The sequence below is a fragment of the Callorhinus ursinus genome, unplaced genomic scaffold (assembly GCF_003265705.2).
Source record: "Callorhinus ursinus isolate GAN/ISIS: 27379988/994484 unplaced genomic scaffold, GSC_fseal_2.0 scaffold1, whole genome shotgun sequence".
In the NCBI taxonomy this organism is placed as follows: domain Eukaryota; kingdom Metazoa; phylum Chordata; class Mammalia; order Carnivora; family Otariidae; genus Callorhinus; species Callorhinus ursinus.
Genome location: NW_027397063.1, coordinates 117,041,874 through 117,065,702, shown reverse-complemented (window position 1 = coordinate 117,065,702; position 23,829 = coordinate 117,041,874). Strand labels below are relative to the sequence as shown.

Below are 23,829 nucleotides of genomic sequence, written 5' to 3'. Positions count from 1 at the left end.
TTTAACATATAATGTATTACTTGTTTCAGAGGTACAGATCTGTGATTCAACAGTCTTGCACAATTCACAGCGCTCACCATAGCACATACCCTCCCCAATGTCTATCACCCAGCCACCCCATCCCTCCCACCCCCACCACTCCAGCAACCCTCAGTTTGTTTCCTGAGATTAAAGAATTCCTCACATCATTGAGGTCATATGATACATGTCTTTCTCTGATTGACTTACTTCGCTCAGCATGATACCCTCCAGTTCCATCCACGTCGTTGCAAATGGCAAGATCTCATTCCTTTTGATGGCTACCCTGAACTCACCTGATCTCGTCTGGCAGCGTCCCTCTTATTCAAGGTTCCCTTATTCAAGGCCGACCAAATCAGGCAAACTGAAAGGGAGGCCAGGAAGTGGGCAACGAGGGTGGGGCCAAAGGGATGCTGATCCCTGAGCTCGCTGATAACCCAACTCCCCTGAGAGGGGTGCTGGTGGGGCACCAGCGCACGGCAGTCAGCCTGGAAACTGCAGAGCAACATGGGAAAACGCCTGATGGGGGCTGCATGAAGCCTAGGTTCTCGTGGGGGCCTGACCTTCACGACCTCCACCTCCCTGGGGGCTGCTGGACTCAGGCGCACATCTATGGGGCACCTGGGAGAGTGAAGGAGACAGCGGATCGTGTTGTAAAGTCAGTACTACTCTGCTCCCTGGGAAGGTGCAATGTGGGGGTCCTCTGTGGGCAAGCACAAGAAGAGAGGTATAAAGCCTCTGTGCCCACTGTGGGGGCTGCAGCTGCATCTGCCTGCATATCCTTCACCTTGGTGCTGCAGGCCCAAGACCTGGGGTGAGAGAGAGGGGAGGAGCTCCTGCACGACCCTCCCTGGCCAGTTCTGGCTGAGAGGCAGTGGCAGCTGGTTAGGGAGCTGGCCAATTTCCGGCCACAGAGGCTCCCAACCTCGGTCAGCTGTCCGAGCAGCCCATGTGGGTCCGTCCACATTTCCCCACTGCTGCAGGGTCCCTTCCTATTAGGAACCGGGCCTTCTTTCTTCTCAACCCGACTGGATCTGGCACATTCCCCAAGGTCACTCTGCACTGCGTTCTTGCTTCTTGCTGACAAGAAGAAGGGTTTGGTCTCTCTGACCCCAAGCCATTGACTGGGTCCTCACCATGTCACGTGCTTGGACACATCCAGGATCTGAGGGCTGCTCCTCTCCCAAGAGGGGGCAGAGTATGCCGAGGGCGGGCAAGCTACGTAAACCCGACCTTGAGGCTGTGATTGTCACTCACTAACCTAGCATTTTCTGCTCCTTCTACAAGGGACCAAGACATTTCCTGGACCCTCCTCAAAACCTTCTCTCCTGTATAGTCTTACCCTGGGGCTCCCTGGAAGCCTAGCACAATTGTGGCTCACTCCTCTGTTGTTGGAGCTGGGATCTCTCGTCTCTCATTACTTAGATGACTGTCAGTCCCTATCCTGTGTGGTGTGAGCACAGCCCTTGTCCAGCCAGCCCCTAGGGAGGCGGTGGGGACCCGCAGCAGGCTCTCAGTGCCTTCTCCCTCCACGGAATCTGGATCCTGCCATACTCTGACAAGGGCTAGCAGGCTGACCTAAGTGGATATGAAGTGGACTTACATTTAACAAATTTCCGCTCAGTACAACTCTGCAAATGAGGTCTCCCCCGCCCCCACTGAGAACAAGGATGACATTTCTAAAATGGGACTGAAAACCCTATTACTAATTTTACCCTTTCTTGGTTCCATTTTACAATATCTGAACATTAAAAATACCCACAATGATTTATGCCTCATTAAATTTACCTTCTGAAGAGATTACATAAGATCTAAATATGATCTTGCATAATTACATTTAAAATACCAGTGGCATTAACTGAATTATTCTAATTTTAAAGCAAAACAATGAGAAGAAGTGCCAAACTCTACCAAACCTTAGATGCCACCTGGTCTACTGAGAGGAAAACTGAGGCCCGAGGAAGGTGAGTGAGGAACAAAAATAGGATTCAAAGCCAGGCCATCTATCACCCCATTCAGAGTTTTACCCTCTGTCCCATTCTGTGTATTCACATGCCTCCTACCTTACAGATGCTTGGCATTCCATTTAAAGTTAACACAGTTCTGAATTCTGTTTTTAATATGTTTTCTGTAATGGACTGCCTTGTTATTGGGGTTTATGCTTTAGCTTTGGGTCATATGGTGTGTGAGCTTCTCATTACCCTGCCTGTGTCCATGGCAGACATTGCTAATCAATCATGATACTCATCTCCACCTTGAGTGCAGAGGTAACCCCAGACTCTCAAACAGATTGGCCCACGAGGCTAAACCAATTCACCACCTCACAGAACGGCCCTGGAGAAGGCCTTGCAACTCACCATGGGCATCTTTTGCTCCAGGCTGCCGGGGTCTTGTGTTTCCATTTTTATCACCTTGTAAGCCTGCAATATCCCAAAGGTCAGAAGTAGAGATGCTTCAGAAGAAATCAAAATGCAAGCACAGACGATTGTCTATGTGGTAGTCCTGGCTTCTGACTCTTCCTCTTCACTGTCTTTCCCCAGCCTTCTTGCTCCCATACCACCCACCATCTACTACTGCTGGAATTGCTCTGGACTTCCTCTTGAGGTGGAGGAAGGACTGGGAACCAGGGAGGGAATGACAAGAGAGAGAATTGGAGTCTGTGACCAAAGGTGGAATTTACTCCGACATCAACACTTTGTGTTCCTCAGCGGGTCTACCTGGAGCCTGGAGCTCCTGCCCTGCTCTGGATTGCCCCCGCTATCTTGAAATACATCTGGGGATGCTAAGAGCACCAGTGCATTCATTGTCAGTTAAGAACTGACCATGGGAAGAAATGAATGTGGGGCAAGGGAAAGGCAGTTTCTATGGAGTTGAAACCCAAAAAGGTCAAGCAATTATTAAATTATTCTTCAGGAAGGTTCAAAGGCAACCAAATCCTATCAATCCAGGACTGTTAATGTAGAATGGTTGCCAACAGTTATTTGACTCCATGGAAACAGGAGAGCTGCTGATTTGAAACCAGGTCAGGAAGATGTGGGTCTCTGATGGAACCAGGAGGAGCTGGGGAGTAGAGCGTCAAGGCGAGCTGTTTTATGCCCTTGAAGCCCACCGAAGGTTGTAAATATAACAATGGAAGGTTGCAAATGTATAGAGGCACAGAGAAACAGTGGTCCTTTTGTTTCTTGCATCTATATTTTATTTCCATGTTCATTCTTTGGTAGAGTAATGAGGATTCAACATCGAGCTAGCATTTCTTGTGCACTTACTATGCCTGCCTACCTTGTCCTTTAGATTGACTATCTCATTTACTTCACAACAGTATTATGAAGGAAGGTGAATTATTTTCCTTCTTTCATAAATGAGGAATGTGATTGCAAAAGGGAGGTTAAGCTTGCTTGCTTAAGGTGATAGCTGAGATCTGAGCCCAGCCAGTTGACTCCAGGGCCTGTCTGCTCTACACCTGACTGCCCTTTTGAGACCCTAACCACTGAGGGCTGCAGGACCAGGCATCCAGGAGTGCCTGCCTTGCCCATGCATGGGCATGGAGATAACCTGAGCCCTGGCTGCTCTGGAGCCTTCATTCCTTGGCCAGCATTTCCCCAGATCCCTTTAGCCATAAGGTGGACAGAGGCCCGGAGAGGACCAAGAAGGGAGTGGAAGAGACATCGTAGGCCTGAGTCTATGCACCTTGCACCGAAGACAGCCAAGCATGGTGGCTAAGAGCACAGGTCTCAGGCAGACCTGGTTCTGACCCACTTCCTAGTTGGTCCCTTGGGCAGTTATTTTACCTTTTGGGGCCTCACTCTGCTGACTTATAAAGTGGGGATGATGCTGGTTTATATCTAAGTGTTAAAAAGTTAACGAATATAAAATCTTTACCACTGTTATGCCACTTTTTAGGCAGACAATAAATGGTATCTAAAAACAACACTCTTGTGATGAAATTCATCTTCAGCTAAATGCCTTGTGTTACCCACACCTAATTGCACAGACTCAGGAACAGTGGGTGTTAGTTATGGAGAAAAGAGGTCCTAGAATGAAGCTTCTTTCCAGTGTGTGGGCCTAGATTATTCCTCTCCTTTCCCCCTAAGAGGCCTAGGTTGGGCTCTGGCCCATTAAGTGACTTTGATTCCTCCCTGCCAGCCCTCCACACACACGCAGCCCTGTACGTACGTACGTTTAGCCAAGGAGAACTTCTTGAGCAGCTGGGGCATGGCATCTTGGGGGTGGACCTCCACAGTCAGCTGTGTCCCTGCAAAGGAATGGGAGGTGACATTCTAAGCCAGATGCTGCTAGGAAAGAGTGCAATGTCCTGTGACAGATGTTTGAACAACAAAACACAATTGGTTTTAAGCTTTCTTCTGAATATACAAATAATTCTTGTTTAAAAAAATGAAAAAACAAAATAGACAGTTTTCAGATCCAGGCAAGATGGAATAAGAACATTTTACTTTGTCTTTCCCACTGAATGTGACTATAAATGTTGGGAAGAATGCATGGGGCAACTATTTGAGGATTCTGTAAGGTAAATCAGAGAAGGCAAGCTGGGGAATAAGATTAGAATTTAAGTGAGCTTACCATTCCCCTTCCCCTGTGGTTATTACTTAGACTGGACTCAAAGGCAGTCCCAAACCCAGAAGTGCACAAACGGTACAGAGAAATAGTGTTCCAAGAGAAGTCCTTTCTGTGGAGTAAGAAAGGAAACCTCTAAGAGTCAGAGGGTGTGGGGGAAATCCCCTGTTGTACCCCGTCTTTTTTCTGTTATCTCCCCACTCAGCCTCTAGGAAAGTGTTGGTAGCAGTGTAGCAGTGATTTTGTTGATCAGCCAAAACCTTAAGCACCTGAGTCTTTGAGGGAGGGCACCAGAGAAGCTATGATTCCCTAGAGTGTGGGGGCAAATACTCATTGTTTTTTTTTTTTTTTCCCTCTCTCTCTCTCTGTCCCGCACTGATTGTGTCTAGGTGCAGAGTTATGAGAAGTGCCTGGCAGAGTGGAGAAACTAAAATCCAGCTTTTGTGCTGGAGAATGGGAAGTGGACTGTGAAGGGGAGGGAGCTCAAGAAAGCAAATCCGTACAGGTATGGATGAACTCTTGTGGTCACCTCTATGTTGAGCATACATGGATCTCATCCTAAGCATCATACCACAGTCTTTGTGAACTAAACTGATGGGGTAGACCAATGCCTCGACTGGTCCCCGGGAGGTGCGTGTGCAAGGCAGATCTGTATAGCATTGCAAAAGCCACAATCTGAAATCACCCAGCACAGGAAGAACCAGGAATATCTGTACTCGAAAGGAAAAGATAATCAACAGATGTTAACTCCAGGATGACAAAGATTTTGGAATTATCAGACAGACTTTCAAATAGCTATAGTAACCATGTTCTAAAAAGTGAGGACAAATAGTCTTGACATAAATGGAAAGATACCAAGAATCAGCAAAACATCAAAAGCTATAAAGATAAAACAAATAGAAATTTTAGAGCTAAAAAACGAAATAGTTTGAAAAATTATCTGGATATGCTAAATAGTAGAACGGAGATGATAGAGGAAAGAGTCAATGAATTTGAAGAAAAATCAACAGAAATTATCCAATATGAACAACAGCGAGAAAAAGTGAACAAAACTTCAGAGACCTGTGGGACGATACTTAAAGATCTAACATTCATGTTATTGAAATCCCAGAAGGAGAGGAGAAATAGTGTGGTGCAGGAGAAAAAAATGAAGAAATAATGAGAAATAATCAATGAAACCAGAAGCTGGTTCTTTGGAAAGATGAGCAAAATTGATAACCAGATTGACCAAAGAGAAAGGGAGGTAAGACATGAATCAGGAAGCAAGACATCAATATCAGGAATGAAACAGGTAAGACCACTACCGATCTCATATATATTAAAAGAATAATAAGAGAATACTACAAACAACCCTATGCACATAAATTCTACAACTTAGATGAAATGGGCCAATTCCTTGAAAGTTACAAACTACCAAAACTCATCCAATGAGTAGATAACACCTCAATATCCCTGTATCTATTTTAAAAACTAATTGTAGTCAAAATCTTCCAAAAGCAAACAAATGCCAGGTCCAGATGACTTCATCGATAAATCCTAAGACATATTTAAAAAGAAATAAGACCATTTTTAAAATAAGATCTTTCAGAAAACAGAAGTGTAGCAAATATTTCATTACCCATTTCATGAAGCCATCATTAATCTGATACCCAAATCAGACAAAGACAGCAGAAGAAAGGAACACTACAGACTGATATTTCTTTTCTTTTTCTTTTGTTTTCAGGCCGATATTTCCTATGAACACAAAAATTCTCAAAAAATGTTAGAAAATTAAATCCAGCAATATAGTAAAGGACTAATATACCATGATCAAGTGTGGCTTATTTAGGCAATTTAAGGCTGGTTCAATATTTGAAAACCAATGAATGTAATTCACCTAATAATATTAGCAGGCCGAAGAAGAAAAAAACACATGATCATATCAATTGATACAGAGAATGATTTGACAAAATTTAACATCTACTCATGATAAAACCTCTCAATAAACTAGGAATAGGAGGGAGCTTCCTTAATCTGAAAAAGGGTATTTATCAAAAATCTATAGCTACGAGCATATTTAATAGTCAAAAATGGAATGCTTTCCCCCTAAGATTGGGAACAGGCATGGATGTCCATACTCACTGCTCCTAATAAACATTGCACTGTAATTTCAACCCAGTAAAATGAAACAAGAAAAATAAATAAAAGTCCTATAGATTGGAAAGGAAAAAAATAAAACTCTCCTCTTTCACATATGACACATCTCTCTACATAGAAACTATCAAGTAATTTAGAAAGAAAGTTCCTAGAACTAATAAGAAAGTTTAGCATGGTCACAGGATACAAGGTCAGCACCCAAAAATCAATTATATTTATATTCATAACAAATGATTGGAAATTGAATTTAAAAATTACTATTTACCACAGCTCCAAAAAATTGAAATACCTAAGTATAAATCTAAAAAAAAGTTCAGGAGCTATATGTTGAAGACTACAAAATATGATTAAACAAATTAAAGAAGACTTAAATAAGTGGGAAGACATACCATGTTCATGAATTGAAAACTCAATATTTTTAAATTGGCAATGCTCCCTAAATGGATCTATGTAGATTTAATGCAACTGCATTCAAACTCCTTGGAGAATTTTATATATTTTAGATTTAGGCAAGATGATTCTAAAATATAGATGGAAAGATACAGCAACTCGAGGGTTTTTTTGAAAAAAAAAAAAAAGTTGAGGACTCCAGCCAGCTGATTTTAAGATGTGTTATAAAGCTACAGTCATCAGTGTGATACTGGCACAGGGATAGATACCTAGATAAATGGAGCACTGTTAAGAAATGGAGCCATACATATATGGCAAGTTGATTTTTTACAGAAGTGCAAAGACATTCCAATTAGAAAATGGGTAAAAGAACAGATATTCACCAAAAAAAAGATTACAGTTGGCAAATAAGCACAAGAAACTATGTTCAACATGAATAGCCATTACGAAAATGCAAATTAAAACCACAATGAGGTATCATACCTATCAGAAAAGCGGTAATAAAAAATAGCGATAATACTATATATTGATAAAGTTGTGGAGAAATCAGATCTCTCACACATTGCTGGTGGGACTGTAAACTAGTACAGCAACTCTGGACAATAGTTCGGCAGTTTCGTGTAAAACAAAACATACACCAAACATATATGACCCAACAACTGTACTCTTGAACGTTTATCCCAGAAGATCCCATATTCTGTTCCACGTGGTCTCAGAACTTACGTTCACATGAAAACCTATACAGAAATGTTTATAGAAACTCCATTCACAATGACCCCAAACTGGAAACAACCTAAATATCCTTCAATGGGTGAATGGACAAACACCCTGTGGTACATCCATATAAAGGAATACTTCTCAACAATACAAAGAAACTCTTAGGAGAGGTAAAAGGATATAACTACAGAGATTCTGCACAAGGGTATTTTGGGGTGACAGAACTGCCCTGTATTCTGAATGTAGGGGTGGTACATGAGCATGCGTTATGCATGCATTAAAACCCACAGAACTGTATACCAGATAATTCCGTTTTAGTAATTTAAAATAAAAACAAATAAAAATAAGTACCAACTGAGCAAAAAACCCTGAGCAAAATTAAAACAAGAACTTGGATGATACAGAAAGATATAAAATAGAAAGTGAAAGTCCAAAGCAGGATTATAGTAAACATATTCTTTGTAACCTGCTTTCTCTTCTTGACTCTTCACGTGTCAGTGAACATAATCCCATGTCATCATATTAAGTGGGCTGCATAGTACTCTATTCTATATATGGTTTATAATCCATATAAACAATCCCTTTTGGTAGCATAGTTAGCTTTTCCCAAATGTTTTGTTATTATAATCAGTGATGTATGAACATTCTGATACACATCTCTTTATGCACTTTTCAAATCAGTTCCTTTAAATAAATTCTTAAATATGGATCAAAAGTTATGGAAATTTTTAAGGCTTTTGTTATATATTAGCAAACTTCCCACGAATGATTTTATCTGTTGATGACCACACCAACAGCACAAGAGGGTGTCCATTTTGCTCATTCTTGCTGTGTTTGATTGCAAAATTGGTAACAAAACTTTGTACTTCTGAGAGGCCTTTTGTTCTGTCCCTTGAATGTGAGCTGTCCTTACGACGTGGTTTGGCTGGTTAGCATGTGATGTTAATAGAAGTGATGCTAGGCAAGCTCTGAGCCTAGGTCTCAAGAAACTTTGCAGCTTCCATTCCCATTCTTGGGATTCCAGCCACAAATACCATGTGAATGAGCCCAGACTAGCCTGCTGGAGGAGGAGAGACCATGTGGAACAGAATAGAGGCATCTCAGGTGAGGGCACCCTACCCTACCTGGTCTCTAGCCAACTTACCAGCTGACCACAAATACACGAACAAGGCCAGCCAAGACCTGCGATGAACTGGGTGTGTTTTGGGCAAGAACGCCTGGCCAACCTGTGCCCTTGTGAGCTGGTAAATGCTTATTGTTTTAAGCCACTGAGTTTTGGGGTGGTTTGTAATACAAAACTAGATCATTGATATATTCACCAACATTTGATTTTTATTAATCTCTGAAATTTTTAGTAATGAATAATGACATCTCATTTTTGTGTATTTAATTTTTAATAGATATTTATTTGCCATTTAAAATTCTTATTTTGTGAATTGTCTATTTTCCTACTCATGTATTATTTTTTCCTTATTAATTTTGTAAGAGTTCTTTTTAATAACACTTTCCCTGCTAAATGTATCGCGATTATTATTCACAGAGTAACAATACCGACTTTATTGCGTAGCTCATAGACTTGCTCTATATGCCAAAGAGGGTAACTCTGAAACAATTTTTTTAAGATACAATGCGGCCTTCCAAAGCATCACTTTGAAGAGGTTAACATCACTTTGAGTGTAGTTTCTAGCACATTCACTGTCAAAGACAATCAGTGTGTGACTTTAAAATTAAGACTTTAAGCATTTCAGAGTTCAAAGCATAATTTGGTTCTAGTCATAGGATCGGGTGGCATTGCCAAGAGCAAACACTTCCTGTGTGTCTTCTCATGCTGCATGGGCCTGTTCTTTGCCTTTTCACTTTTTCCATCTGAAACACTTTCAGGTGTTTTCCAAAATGAGTGCCGAGCTGTACTTAGCTACAAGATGCCTTACAAGAATCGGATTTAAAAACCTGCCCACTCTCTTCCCTTTTGTAGGTTGCAATGTGTAACGCTCTGAGAAGTCCTGCAGTGAAGAAGTCAGTTTGACCCAGTACTATTTTGTGAAACACAATTTGGAAAATGCTGGACTGGAACAACAACACCCAGAAGCTTGAAGAAGCTGCAAAACTGAACAACTTGGTTTAGGGCTCAACAACAAACCTCTTCCCCAAACTTCTTACATCTAACATCCAGGCACTTCCGACCACCCCCAACTCAGCCGTGCTTCTTTGTCAAAAAGAAGTGAGCTGAACAAGGTGCTGTTAAAGCCCTGGCAAAGGGTGGGTGCTGAGATAGTCTCATACACTGACGTGGTCCTGGCCGGCAAGCTCCACCCAGCTATTTCCAATCCCTTCTCTCTTTCCTGCACTTCCTCTTCTCTCCCCGCTCTTGGACAGGGCCCAACTTCCAATATTCTCCTGAGCCCCACTTCCTGACTCTCCCCCAAAGCGGTGCTGCTAATCAGCCCCCTTTGAGGAAAGCAGCAAAGCTCCTTAGCCTCCCTGATCTGTGGGAGTGTGATACCCACTCTTACTACACACAGGTGTGTGAGGACACCTTGCACCATCAGCAAGGTTGGGGGGGGGCTTCTCTGCCCCTGAAACTGGGCCTGGGTGTGCTGTCTCAGGTGAGCAACAGTCACTGGAGAGCTCTGTGCTTCCTAAAGGTATGAAATGATAAGATTTTGCAGACTACTACATTCCTGTATCACTTAAAACTCTTAATTTAAGACAAAAATTAATTTGACCAATCTCCGATGATAAAGATAGGAACATCATTTGGAGCGAAATTTCAAGTAAGATCTAAAACCTAAGTACAGTCAGATACCATGACACCAATCTTAAAAGTCATACCAAACCTACAGGAGGCCCTTCCTGGGGCGTCAGGTCACCTGGCTGGCTTTTTCACGGCACCCCTCCCCGGTTCTGCCGGTTGTCACCCAAACAACATTTCCAAAGCTGCAGCCCTGGCTGTCTTAGGAACAGCAGATTCATGGGTATTTCCTGCTCCCCCCTGACAAGTGGTTCGTGGGGCTCTTTCCCAGATCCCATCAGCTCTACTTCCTTTTCCTTCTCCCCTCAGATATGGAGATGTAGCAGGCCCTGCACGGCCATGGCCACCCACTTGGGGTCTGCCTTGTACCTGGGCAGGAGACTTCTCCCCTCCCTGGCAGCTTCTCCCCAGGTCTCTGCAGGTTTGAATGAGGATTTGTCTCATGGCCTAATTTGCTCAGAATAGCTAACGCGGAGATGGCAAACAGATTTCCCGTTGTTCATTATCTCTAACTGACTGGAAGTGGCTGCCTGGAGTGTCGATCAATTAGCGAGGACTGTGGGCACGTGTGTGGGTATGAATGTGAGTGTGTGTGAGTGTGCACACATGTGTGGGTGTGTATGTGTGTGTGTGGGGGGGCTGAGGGATTCATGTCGGATACTCGCCACCCTTGTTTAAGGTGCTCACTCACGCTTTCTGTAACTGGAACGCGGGTTAATAACCAGGTTCTTTGCCTGGAAATTTTCCCCTGCGGGAGCTGAGAATCAGGAAGCCTCAGCTAAAGCACCGGTAATTAAAAGATGCCCTGAAAGAGCTCCAGGGTAGGTGTTCGGCAGAGCCGTGCTGTGGTTTCTGCCTGGGGAGCGGTAGTCCGCACACAGGGAGCCGGGCGCACTGATACCCCGGGGGGCAGCACGCTGGAGGGCGGCAGGGGCAGTCCAGCTCTGTAGAGCCCTCGCCAGGCTCTGCCCGCGGCCGCGTGAAAGGCCCGCCCAGCAGCTCTGGTCACCAGATGACCACCTGACAACAGAGTGGGCTGAGACCACTGGGACACCAGCCTGAGGGGAGGCGGGTGATGAAGGGCGGCTCTCTCGCGGCCCTAACCCGCCCCGGCGTTCACTGGGCTCTTGAAAACCCGGGGCCCTTCACGATTCCTTCTGCAGAGCAGAACTCCACAGGAGTGTCCCAGCTCTGGAAACGCGGCAGTGTGACCCTAGTGCATGGATGGTCAAAGAAGGCACAGAGTGTCTGCGTGCAGACAAGGGTGCAGGACCTGGAAGGACAGAAGCCTTAAAAAAAAAAAAACTCAGGAGTTACTTTTGGGGCCTGAAATCACAGGGGTTCCGGGGGTCACTCTCCTGTCATTCCACCCACCCACCCATTATAGATTGACCTTCTGAGGCACCCCTCCACATGAAGATCTGATTCCAAGGATCTGTCACCCCCTGCATCAAGTTTATCATACCTGGTGCTCCCTCTGCTGGAGGCTCTTCCCCAGATGCCCACAAGGCTTGCTTCCTCACCTCCCTTACTCAAATGTCACCTTCTCAGTCACTTTCTCAATGACTCTGTTTTACTTTGTCCCCACGTGGTAGGCTGTGTAACAGCCCTTAAAGATATCCAGGCCTTCGTTCAAGGGACCTGTGAATGTTACCTTATATACTAAAGGGGACTTTGCAGATGTGATTAAGTTAAGGATCTGGAGATAGGAAGATCATCCTGGATTATCTGGCGGGCTCAGTGTAATCACAAGGATTCTCATAAGACAGAGTCAGGAGATTTAACTACTTAATGTGGGGGACCGGCAATGTGACAATGGTCACAGACAATGGAGTGATGCAGCTATGAGTCAAGAAGTGCTAGCGGCCTCTAGAAGCTGGAGGAGTCAAGGAACAGATTCTCCCCTGGAACCTCCAAAAGGCACCTGCCCTGCCGATACTTTGACTTAGCCCAGTGAGACTCACTTGGGACATGTGGTCTCCAGAACGCTTGAAGAGAATTACATTTGTGTTCAGCCACCAAGCTTGCCGCAATTTGTTACCGCAGTCATAGCAAACTAACACACACCCTGTGCACCCACCCTCTCCCGTCCCCCTCCCGGCTCTGGCCTCCTTCAGCCTTATTTGACACCCTGTATTTTCCTTCTGAGGGCTGTCTGTCTCCCTTACCAGGGGGTCGGCCCTGCAAGGGCAGGAGCCCTTGTCTGTTTTGTTGTGGACTCCATTCCTGCCCAGAGAGGGGCAGCCTTTCTCTCACTGGGGCCCAGGCTCTCGCAGGACCCCACTGGGCCCATCTCATCCCAACCTACAAGGCTCTGTTCTGCACATAGGCTACCAAGGCCACCCTCCTTTCTGTCCTCTGGAAGCCTCAAGTGCTGGTAGGTGGACTGTGAGTGGCCCATGGGAGCGAGGGTGTGGCGTGCCAGGTGAGGCTCTTGTGACTGGCGGGCCCTGTCCCACTCCCATCTGCCTGGGACACGGCGGGGGCAGTGCATTGTGGAGGTCTGGCAGGTGTGCCTGGCTCGGGGACCACAGCATCCCCTGTGTCAGCTTTCTTGTGCACAAACAGGGATAACACCATGACCCCAGCAAGGAGTGTGGCCAGAACTAAGCAAGATTAGTGACAGAGAGGCTAATCCACATTCATTTTCCTGAGGTATTGCTTATTTTTGTTTTGTGGTGAACTGTGTGCTGCTGGTCCGTTTCCGGGAAGCAGGGGGGCATAGGTTTGTCTTTGTGGTGTGCTCAGGGCAGGGGGCAGGCTGCAGTGGGCCCGCTGAATGGGGACTATTCTGAAGCCATATGCCCAGGAATTCTGCCAAAAGGTACACCGGCCCTGGTTGCAAGGAAGGCTGGCCTCGTGCTGCTAAACCATCTTGACAGGCCTTTCCCCACCGCCTGCCAGTGACGTTCTGTGGGGATGCTGGGTTAGTCTGTGTTTCTGAGAGCAATTCCCTGAGAGGCTCTGAGTCCTCCTGGGACTCCTACTTTGCCACTGCCCCCTGGACATAATCAGATCATTTCCTTACAAGTCAGGACATCAGCACTGAGAACAATAGTGGTGCCATCTTAGGGCTGAGTCTATGAGAGCTCTCAGGTACCAGGCCCTGAGGCTTTAACGCAGAGCAGGAAACCAAGGTGGGAGGTTAGTGTGTGTGTAGGGGCAGAGTGGGGGTTAGTGGGGGGGGTCTCTATTTAACCTGGTCTCCCCTCCAGCTGTAGCTGTAGAGTCCTCCTGTCTCTACCCCTGCAGCCTCACCCCCCTACCCCTCCAACACAAACACCCTGTGTTCTCAGATCTCGTCAACTGCAGAGTCAGCATGATGATGCCCTTGCCTGCCCTCCCAGAGCCCCCCAGAACCCATCAAGGTGAGGATTCTCAAGAAAGGGTCCTCGCTGAGTTAAATTCATCCCTGGGTGGAAGGCCCTGAAAGGCTCAGTCTCGGAAAGAGAGGTCAGGGAACTGCTGTGACTCAGGAGGAGGGAAAGCTTGGACTGGGGGTGAGGGGGCGGTCGAAGCCGCTTTCCAGAGGTGCTGTGGAAGCATTGCTGTGTGAGGGTTAACAGCAGAGGCCTTGGGAAGGCTATGGGGGTGGCGGGGTCAGGTTGCCCCTGCTCTGATGCTTACTGGCCCTGTGCTCTTGGACATATAACAATCTTTCCAAGCCTCAGCTTACTCATCTGTAAATTGAGGACAGTTGAGAGTATGGATCAAATAGGAGTGCTGTGAAGTTTCATTTACAGGAGAATAATTATGTAAATGGACCGGCAGGGTGCCTGGCACATGGTTAGCTCTCATAAATGTTAGCTCTGGTGATGACAGCAAGGGCGAGGAGGACAGCCGGGGGACTTGATTGCTCTCTCCCATGTCACCATGCAGCCTTTCATGGTTTCCCATGGGATGTGGGGAGAAAGAGAGGGAGAGGGTGCTCCAACATCCGTGGGGCAGAAAAGACGGTGCTTTGTGCTCTGCCTTTGCTGTGTCTCTGGCCTGGACAGCAGATCCAGACAGACACAGAGGAGCTGGAGGAGAGACCAAGGGGAGTGGTGAATCCCTTACCTTGGTTGTTGTAGGAAGTGATGACCTGGGTCTGCTGAGGATGCTCTTTCTCCGTCAGGCTTCCTGTTGAAGCAAGACAGACCTGCGGTGACCACTGGGACCATGGTGGCATTTGCCCCAGGCAGAGCAGGGAGCTGTGTGTGTCTGCAAGAAAAGCAGACTGGTGGGGGGGGGGGGTGAGCTCATCCCAGGCCTGGCCTAAACGTGTGCACACCCCCGTGCACATCTGCACGGTGCACACATGCGTGAATCAGCACCTTTACACATCTGGATGCAGAAGCAAGCGACTATGAACCCATGTGCACACACCCTCACACCTCTCAGCAGGTGCCAGCCGAGGCTGGGTTTCTTCTCGAGAAGGTGGGGACACCTCATGGGTCCCAACCTCAGTGTGGCCAGGCTCAGCTGCCAACGAGCAAACGGGTGCCTTGCTGATCATCACACCTTCTGTGGAATGGGCTGGGAGGCTCCTCTGCCCATTTTATAGCCAATAGGCCTGCAGCCTGGACACTTAACTTTTGGCTAAAGACCTTGCCCCCAGGCACTTGAACCCCAAGTCTCCTGATTCCTAGGTCAACATCTTGCCTCCCTCTGAGCAGAATGGGGGCAGCCTGCCTTCCACTCCAGCTTAGGAGTTGGGGTGACTTGCTGTACTGTTCAGGTTCACAGATATTTTCAGGGCCCCCACTATGTGAAAGCTCTCTCCACGCACTGGGGATCTTTATGTCCTTGGAACACAGAGCTGTCCTCAGAGCCTAGTGGGGTCAGGCTGCGGTGAGAAAGGCCCAGTTCCTGCCACAGGCCATGAAGGGGAACCCACAGGCTTACCTGCCCCTCCAATGGGAAGCAACACCTTTTCCTATATTTCTCCCTCACCCGCTGCTGCGGCAGCCTGGTCTTGCTGAGGCTGCTTCAGGGGGGTAGCTCAGCAGGGGAAGGGGCAGGGTTGTGGCAGCGGGCGTTCCCCCCCAGTTACCACCCTGGCTTGCCACCTTCTCCCCTGGCCTTCCACTGGTCTGCAGAAAGGCTGTCGGGCCTGCCACTGGAAGTGGCCACTGGGACCAGTGCCTGGGCCTGGAAATAAGCATGCCTTTGGGGCGCTGGCCTCCACAGATTCCACTCAGATATCTTCCTTGTGCACCCAACCAGATCTGCCACCCAGGGATTCCCATGCCGGGGCCCAGGCAGAAGCCAGTCAAGGTGGATAGGCAGGTCACTGAGCTGGGCTGGACTTGTGATCCACCTGGCAGGGTCTTGCCCTGGAGAACCTGCCTGCTCCAGCCTTCTCCTATGAGCAGGCCCAGCCAGGACCCTCACCCCGTGGGCTGAGGTCGGTGGGTTGGCCAAGGGCTAGAAGCACTGTGTATGCCAATCCAGGGTGATGCTGCTCTGGAGCTCTAGGCCATACTCAAGCGAGGACAGGGAGGTTGGCTCCTTCAGGCACAGCTGGCTACATCTCTGCTGGGCTGGCAGATGAAGGAAACAGGAGCCGGGGAGGGAATCCTCAAGGAGGACGATTGGCTGGCATAGCTGCTGTGGGTATTTATAGTCAGGGCCGCACAATTGGTTTCCCTGTGGCTATGGGGTGTCAGTCCCGGTGCTGCTAGGCAGACTTCGGCCAGGACCAAGGAAAGCAGCCAATCACAGCAGGGGAAGCCCGTTGCTGGGCAAGCTAGTGGCGTTGGCTCGGCCCAAGCACCTGCTGCTCGGAAAAGTCTGGAGCAGTCCAGGCTCCCCCCACCCTGCCAACGCCCCAGCTCAAGGAGCACACAGGGCAGCAAGAAGGGGAACATGTGCCTTTTTGGATCTGCCCCAAGTTCAGCCACATTTGTGCACACACCACCAGCACAAGCCATCAGCTGCCTCCTCTGCAGATGAGAGGCATCCAGTTTCCAGGGCTGGGTGCCTTGGACGCCAGCGAGGGAAGTATGTACCCAGAGTCTCACCGTCAGAAAACACAGGGAGAATCTGTAATTTTAGTTTCTGCTGGCACACAAACGTGCAATTTGAAAAAAATAAATAAAATTTTATTTTAAATTACCTATATTGGCGGAGTGGTGCCACCCTCTCTCCAGGCCTCCACTTATCCGAAACTCTCAGTTCTCTTGGGTGGTTTTTCAAGAACTACTTTCACCCTCCTCCTTAGTTTTTTATTATTTTTTAAAAGATTTTTATTTTTTTAAAGTAATCTCTACACACAATGTGGGGCTCAAACCCACAACCATGAGATCAAGAGCCACACGCTCCACGACTGAGCCAGCCAGGCGCCCCATGATCCTCTTTATTTTGTTGTGTTTTTCCACTAACCTTCCCTCAAATCAGAGGCCCTAAAGATGGTGAAAGTAAGATAGGATAAATTCACTATATTTCAATCTTCTCCTAACGTAATAACATGGCTGAGAAGCCATAAGATAAATTTCAGACAACTCAAGATAAGCGAGCTATAACAAATGAAGATGCTGAGTCTCTTCTCTCCCACCTCAACCCACTTTTCCACTCACCTGCTCATACACTGGCCAAGCATGCATATCTGCATTGGCTGCTGTGTATTTTTGCAGGTGACAGGTTTCTGGTGGTCTGACTCTTATAATTCTCATGAGCCTGCAGCCTAGTTTCGCTAACTTTGGCATCTGCTTCGGTCCAGCTAGAGCAGGCACATCTACCATCTTACGACCCTAAAGCAAGGTTAAGGAAGCCATCCCACCATGCATGCCCATTAGCCAGGACCCCAGGGGATGGTTCCCGAGGCAGGAGCCTGTCTTGGGTCTGATCTGTCCTTATGCATAGGGCAGGAGACACAGGAAAGCTCTTTACCTCCAGGGTGTTGAGATTCTATTGCAGTGAAAAGCATTATGATTATAATCATTAACATGGTCCCATCAGGGCAGGGGTTCTTGACTGTCTTTATCCCAACACCTAGAACCCCACCTGGCACCAAGGAAACACTGTAGACCTTTACTGAGGGAATTAATGAATGAATTTTCTTTTAGAACTTCATCCTTCCCTTTTGTTACTGTCAGGATGGCAGAGCATAGGTGTTTGGTCTCATTCAGTTGGGGTCCTGATTACCCATCTGCAGAGGGTCACACAGGTGGTTTCTTCACACTAGCATTTGATGAGCCCAGATCTGACTGAGTCCCCTATTGGGGTTTTGGGAGTGGAGGTCTGATTCTTACTAGAATTCTCACATGCCCACAGTGAAGCTTCACTGATGTTTTTTCTTGGAAGCTGGGCTAATGAGTCTCTGATGCATACAGAATAAGGCCTAGTAGAGTCCGTCCATGCATGGCATTCCCCGAGCTGTCCTGGGACTGCAGGGTGATAGACACCCGGCACCAGAGAAAGGAGGCTTTGGAAAAAGACTTCGCTCAGATCTTACTATATTCTGGGTCCCCAGCCAGCTGGGAACCATAGCACCCCTCTCCCTAGGCTTGGAGTCATAATGTCCCCAAAGAGGCCACTGTCCTCTCTGTTTGAAAAAATTTTCAAAGGATGGATGCCCTGCCTGACGTGAGCAGCCCCACCTCCAGGGGAAACATGCTCAAACCTCGCCATGCCGAGTGATGATGCCAAGTCCTTCCCTATATGTAGCCAGTGAACAAGTGGGTGCTCAACTTTAGGGCACTGCTCCCCTCCCATCCCACAGCCTCCAGGAAATTGGGGGACATGATGCCAGGGAAAACTTTCCGGGGTCACAGTGGCCCCAGAGGCATGGCTGAATCACGAGCAGCCACTTTCTGAGTGGTTAGATATCTACAGCCAGTTTTCAAACACGTGAAATCGAATGCTTCCCGTCATTTTTCAATGTGTTGAATTACAGAGACTGAAAAGAAAAGAAAATGAAAAGAGAGAATTTACCATGCACGTCACTTCCTTCGAATTTCTGCCATCTCCGGATTCCATTTCCGATGCCCTGGATTCCTACGAAATAACAGGGTCTCGCATGAGGGTCTCCATGATGGGAAGACCCAGGCCAGCAAGTGATGGGCCAGCTGCTAACGTATCTGGGTTGAGGTGGGGCTGGTGGAACCCGGCTCTGTCAGGATCCAAGAGAGGCTGCCCGCAAATGAGACGCACTTTAAAACATTAAAGGAAAATATTAAAACAGTAGTTTTCAAAGGTGGTGAGGTGGGTTATCGGGATCATCCAGGCAGAATTTTTACAATACAGATGCCCGTTTTTCACTCCACATCTCGGCCGCATAAATATGGAAGCATAACTGTGGAAGATGCTCACCATTCATTTTGCCTGCCTATTTCCGTATGTGGGGAATCTCTCACTTTTAGAGTCATGACGGAAGGTGGAGGGTGGGCAAAGACGTTCTATCCGTATGGGAAACGCAAGTGATAATTGGCAAATTGTGAAAATTCTCCCTGGATGATAGCTCCTGATGAGGAAGGAGTACCGAGGGCCCCTTGGTGGCAATAGAGGTTTCCTTGCCAGACCAGCTCTGCTGGGCAGCCGCTGACGCTGTTCCTGGAAGCTCAGCCTCTAGCCTGGGTCTCCAGCTCTTGCAGTCACTGCAAGTCCCCCAGTCCCTTCCCGATGCTCTTCTTTTCTGCAGCGCTCTCTGCAGCTAGGATCTGGGGCATACCACTCGGAAGCCTCGGGGACTCACGTACGGACTGGAATGCACACATCACACTGACTTGGGGGATGAAACCTGACTTTGGAGCTATTTTAGACTGGGTGCAGGCAGCTTTAGGCCACCTCCTCCATGGCACAGGATAGGAGGTGAGGGTGTCCAGGCATGCTTTTGAGAAGCACTGCCCAGAGGAGAATGGAAGGGCTGTAGAGGAAAGAGCAGAGAGCTTCTGTTGGCAGCCCAGATCCCTGGCACACACTGTCTTTGCCTCCTTGTCCCTCTGATTCTTTTCTGCCACAAGGACACAGCAGAAAGCCACCCGATCTTCACTCGGTCCTCTGCATTGTGACAGTAATGGAGGTCAGGCTCTGCTTCGCAGAGCCAAGGACCTGGGCTGGAGGGGAGACAGGAGGAGAGGCCTGGAAGAGGTGTGGGGGCATTTTGGATCTTGTGCCCCAACAGGAGGCCTTGGAACAAGCTAGTTTAATTCAGTGTTTCCTTGCCTTAGGCTGTGTGGGCTTAGTCAGGGGTCTCTTGGACATCAACACTGCCCAGCAGGCTTGGAGGCTGGTCGCTCTCCTGCTTTGGTATAGAACTGTCTGTAAATAAGTGACACTGGTCTTTCCACTGGCCTCGTGTGTGGGAGAAACCTCCTTCAGGAAAAGTTTGGAGACAAATAGCAGAAAGGGGCTTGGCAAGCAGGGTCTTCTTTCCTTGTGTCATGGTCATGAGTGTGAAATGCACTGGTCTGGAGCCGTGTAGGGTGTATGCTAGGGATGGGACACCTCTGGTAACAGTGCTGATCCCTGGAATTTCTGGGGCTCCTCTGTGTTCTTCTTCCTCCCTTTCTAGTGTTGGAGCCTTTAGGAGAGATACGATCAGAGTGGGGAAGGGAGGTGGGGACGCATAGGCTGACCCGGAGCTGGGCCTCGTGGGGGCCCTCTGGCCTTGCCACACGCTGGGGGAGGCCTTCTGGAGGAGAGGCAGCTTCCGGAGGAGAGGCAGCTTCTTTCCAATCAAGGAGCAGGCGGCCTCTGCCAATTTCCTCATTACGAATACCGGGGTGGGCCATTTCCACCTCTCCTGGGAGAAGCTCTGAGAACGAAAGAACCAACTAACCCAAACAATTCCTGGCCCCAAATCCCTCTGGAGACGGGGAGTACCTGACAACATGTGCAGCTCTCCAGAATCTATTTCTTTCCCCTGCCTGCCTCCCCAAGAGGTCACCAGGAACTATGGGGCAGTTCCAGCCTGTGTGACTGGTGGGGGCAAAGCCAGTCATGGCACCACTGCTTCCACGTGGCAGGTGGAAGGGGGGGGTTCAATGCACAGACCTCCGTAGAGAGAAGAGCCAGAGGCAGACTCTGAGGAGCTCTGGAGCTGGAGGGCAGGCAGGAGGCAGAAGTCATTTTACCCCAGGGGCTGTTAAACGTCACTCCCAAAGCACTGGCCCACGGTCAGCCTAGCACAAACCTCACAGCAGCCCCCAAGAAGGCTCAGGAGGGCTTCCTCACAGACCTACGACCTGTTCCCCAACTTCTGAGGGGCTTATCTAACATCTGCTATTCTCCATCTGTATTCTCTTCAGTGTGTCCTCTCTGGAGATTACAGAGGCCTGAGTGCTGCTTTCCATAATTGCTCCATAAACAGTCACTTCATTTTTCCAGTCTACCTTTCCTCAGAAAGTCTGTAGGAAGAGTAAAATTAATAGATCCGTGAGAGCGCAGAGAGCAGATTTTAAGCTGACCCTACCCAAGCCTGTGTGCCTCTTACACCACCCTTTATGCCTTCCACTGTAGGAGGCTGGGAGAGGCTTCAAGATAGGGGAAACTGAGGCCAGGAGTTGTGCAAGGACACCAAGGGAGTTCCCCGTCTCAAAGTCTGATTCAGCACACACATTCCCCTGGGTCCCCTGCGCTCTGCAATGTGCCATGTGAGGAGCAGGCCTCGGCCACACAGGGGTCAGGCCTGAGGCTCTGGCCCCCTTCCTCCAAGGCATCTTCCAACCCTGTTGTGCACCCTTCAAAGAGTGGATGGGAGGAAGCCGGCTCCCCGGGGGGTGACGGAAGCACCGACTAGCCTGCGCGGGGAGTCAACTCCGGGCGATCACCCGGCTGCGCGTTGCCACAGGACGCCGGTGCCACCGCGCAGAGGCGCAGGCAGCGGTGGGGAGAGGGTCGGTCTCGCTGGCCTCGTTCGGGGACGCCCCGGGCGGCCGGGCCCCGGGGGGGGGGCGAGGAGGACGAGGTGCGGGGGTCCGGGGGCGCCGGCCGGGCGCGCTTTACCTCCTCTGCGCTGCGGCAGCGCGCGCGGGTCCGCCTGCCGGTCCGAGTGCGTGCCCTGCGCGGCGCGCCGCTTCTCCGAGTGCACGATCAGCAGCATGTCGATGGACACGGCGTTGCTGTCCTTCTTCAGCTCCATGGTGCCGCCTCGCTCCCCGCCGTGGCGCCGCGGCCGCTCTCGAGGCTGCCTGCGCTGCAAATGGCCCCGTGCGCGCCGCTGGCCGGCGCGGGAGACGGCGAGGGCGCGGGAGAGGGCGCTCCCCCGCCGCCGAGCCGCTGGGCGCCGCGTTTCGCTGACTCTGCCAAACACGCCATTAGGGCCCGCCCGGGAGGGCGCTACCCTAATGAAGCCGCTCTAAGTCACCTTTGAAAGGAAATCCACAGCCGAGCCCTGACCTGCACCCAGGCCGCGGCTCCAGAGAGCCTCCTGCCCCGTGCGCTTGGAGCGCTCGTCCCGGGCTCCAGCGCTGTTCTCCCGCTGGCCGGTCGCTGCCTAGTCTCCCGCCGTCTCCGGGGATTCCCGCGAGGGCCTGCAGCAGACTTGCTCGGGAAGCTGCAGCAAAGAAATCACTCAGCGCTGTCAACAGTGAAAGTCAGTTCTGGAAAAGGAAGAAGGAGCGCAGGGTGGCCCCACTCCTTCCCCGGGTGGATTTTGGAAGTTGATGGCCTCCTCTAGAAGAGGGAGATGGGCAGGGTGTTGGGGTCAGGATCTCTGCAATTACGGCTGCACCAGGCCTTGGAACATGACCACTGGGCATCCACTTAACAGTTCTTTCTGGCTTGTGGTGAAAGTCTTAACATCTCTGTTCCTTCTAGAAGCCTGGCTCATGCTTGGTGGGGAAGGGGGGGAGGGGCAGAGGAGGAGGTCGGTGCCCGGAGCAGCCTGCCCGCTGTGCTCAGGGAGCTGGACCTGAGAACCCATCTATTTTTAGTGGGGCCTAACCAGGCCAGCCAGCAGCGGCAGGGCCCTTGGCTCTGGGTCTCAGGAGTGTTTACAGCCGCATCTGCCTGGTAGCCCTTGGCACGGTGGGCCCACCCAACCTGGGCCAGTCCCCTAACTTAAGTTTCCACCATTAATAAATGCCGTGCACATGGAAGCCTTTGCTCTGGTACCCTTCCCATAGGAGTGTAATGACGCTAGGTTGCAGGGTGGTCCCTGAGAGCTCCTACCTCCCCCTTGGAGGCAGACTATAATGTGCTAAGTTCCAGTCCTAGCTCCACCACTAGCTGCCAGTGTGACCATGGACAAGCCATTTCCCCCCATTTCCCCAGCCCTCTCGTGGGCATAAAACAGGTTCTCACAGAGCTGTTGTGAGAATGACCTGCACTTGAGCTGCTTGGCACATGGTAAGTGGTCTCCAAATGGTAGCTGTCATTCATATCTCATTTTAAGGGTGAGGGAAAGGACAGGTGAAGTGACAAGTCAGTGATGGAGGCAGGGGCCACACAGATATACCTCAGACTCTGAAGGTCTTTCTCCACTGACTGTGACTCAGGGTTTGTCTGCCAGTAAAGGCCACCACCACCTTGTTGCGTCACCACCAACCCCTTGCTCACTGGGCATCTGATGAAAGGAGATGTCACTGGTTTCTGATAGTGTTGGAGTCCCTAGAGAGCTGAGCTGTGGGACTGATGTAGGTGGGTGACTCCCAAGGCAGGTTTCCTCATGCAGTGAGTCCTGTGCTTTACTGTCATGTTTATGCGTGCGCGCGCGCGCGCACACACACACACACACACACACACACAGCTGGGAGGCTGGCTGAGCCCTGCTGCTCTCTAGATCGCTAGGAAAGTAAGGATTATGCAAAGTCCCTGGGGTTATGCAAAGTCCCTGGGGTCTTGGAGATTGCCCAGGCAGCATCCCCTCATCTGACCTGGGACAGCGTGTCCTAGCTTTTGAAGGGTGTAGGTCCCAAGAGAAGCTTCTGTGTAGCACCTCTCACTACTGAATGGGGCTGAGTGGGAAGGGCAGGGAAGCTGAAGCCCCCTTGCCTGAATTTGCATTCCCATCCTTCTCCCTTGTTCCCTGCTGGAGAGTGTCACTGTTAGGAGCTTGCTCACGTGGCATCCATTTCCAGAGCTGCCCCTGAAGGAGGCGATGATGACCTGGGGATGTATCAACCAGAAGTCCAGGAAGCTGGTCTAGGGGCCTCCTGCCTCTCCAGGATGCCTGAAAACAGATCCTTTAGAGAGGGGCTTCTCGCCTGTGGTGCTACAGACATTTGGGGCCAGAGAATTCCTTGTTGCAGGGAGGTGTCCTGTGCATTGTAAGATATTTAGCAGCATCCCTGGGACCTACTTACTGGATGCCAGTAGCA

General features: G+C 49.3%; 1 protein-coding gene across 3 annotated transcripts in view; it reads right to left on the bottom strand.

Moving 5' to 3' along the window:
• KY (kyphoscoliosis peptidase) overlaps positions 1-21,650 on the bottom strand; it is a 43,100-nt gene extending 21,450 nt beyond the window's left edge. The window contains exons 1-5 of one of the 3 annotated variants that reach the window (XM_025870485.1): positions 21,515-21,650; positions 18,503-18,565; positions 14,645-14,707; positions 4,196-4,270; positions 2,376-2,438 (exon numbers count right to left, since the gene is read on the bottom strand). In XM_025870485.1, coding sequence (XP_025726270.1) covers positions 2,376-2,438; positions 4,196-4,270; positions 14,645-14,707; positions 18,503-18,565; positions 21,515-21,650 — 400 coding nt within the window. Of the gene's footprint in view, positions 1-2,375; positions 2,439-4,180; positions 4,271-14,644; positions 14,708-18,502; positions 18,566-21,514 lie in introns of all 3 variants that reach the window. The other 2 variants (XM_025870491.1, XM_073883054.1) reach the window with 2 other exon arrangements.
• Between the last annotated feature and the right edge of the window lie 2,179 nt (positions 21,651-23,829).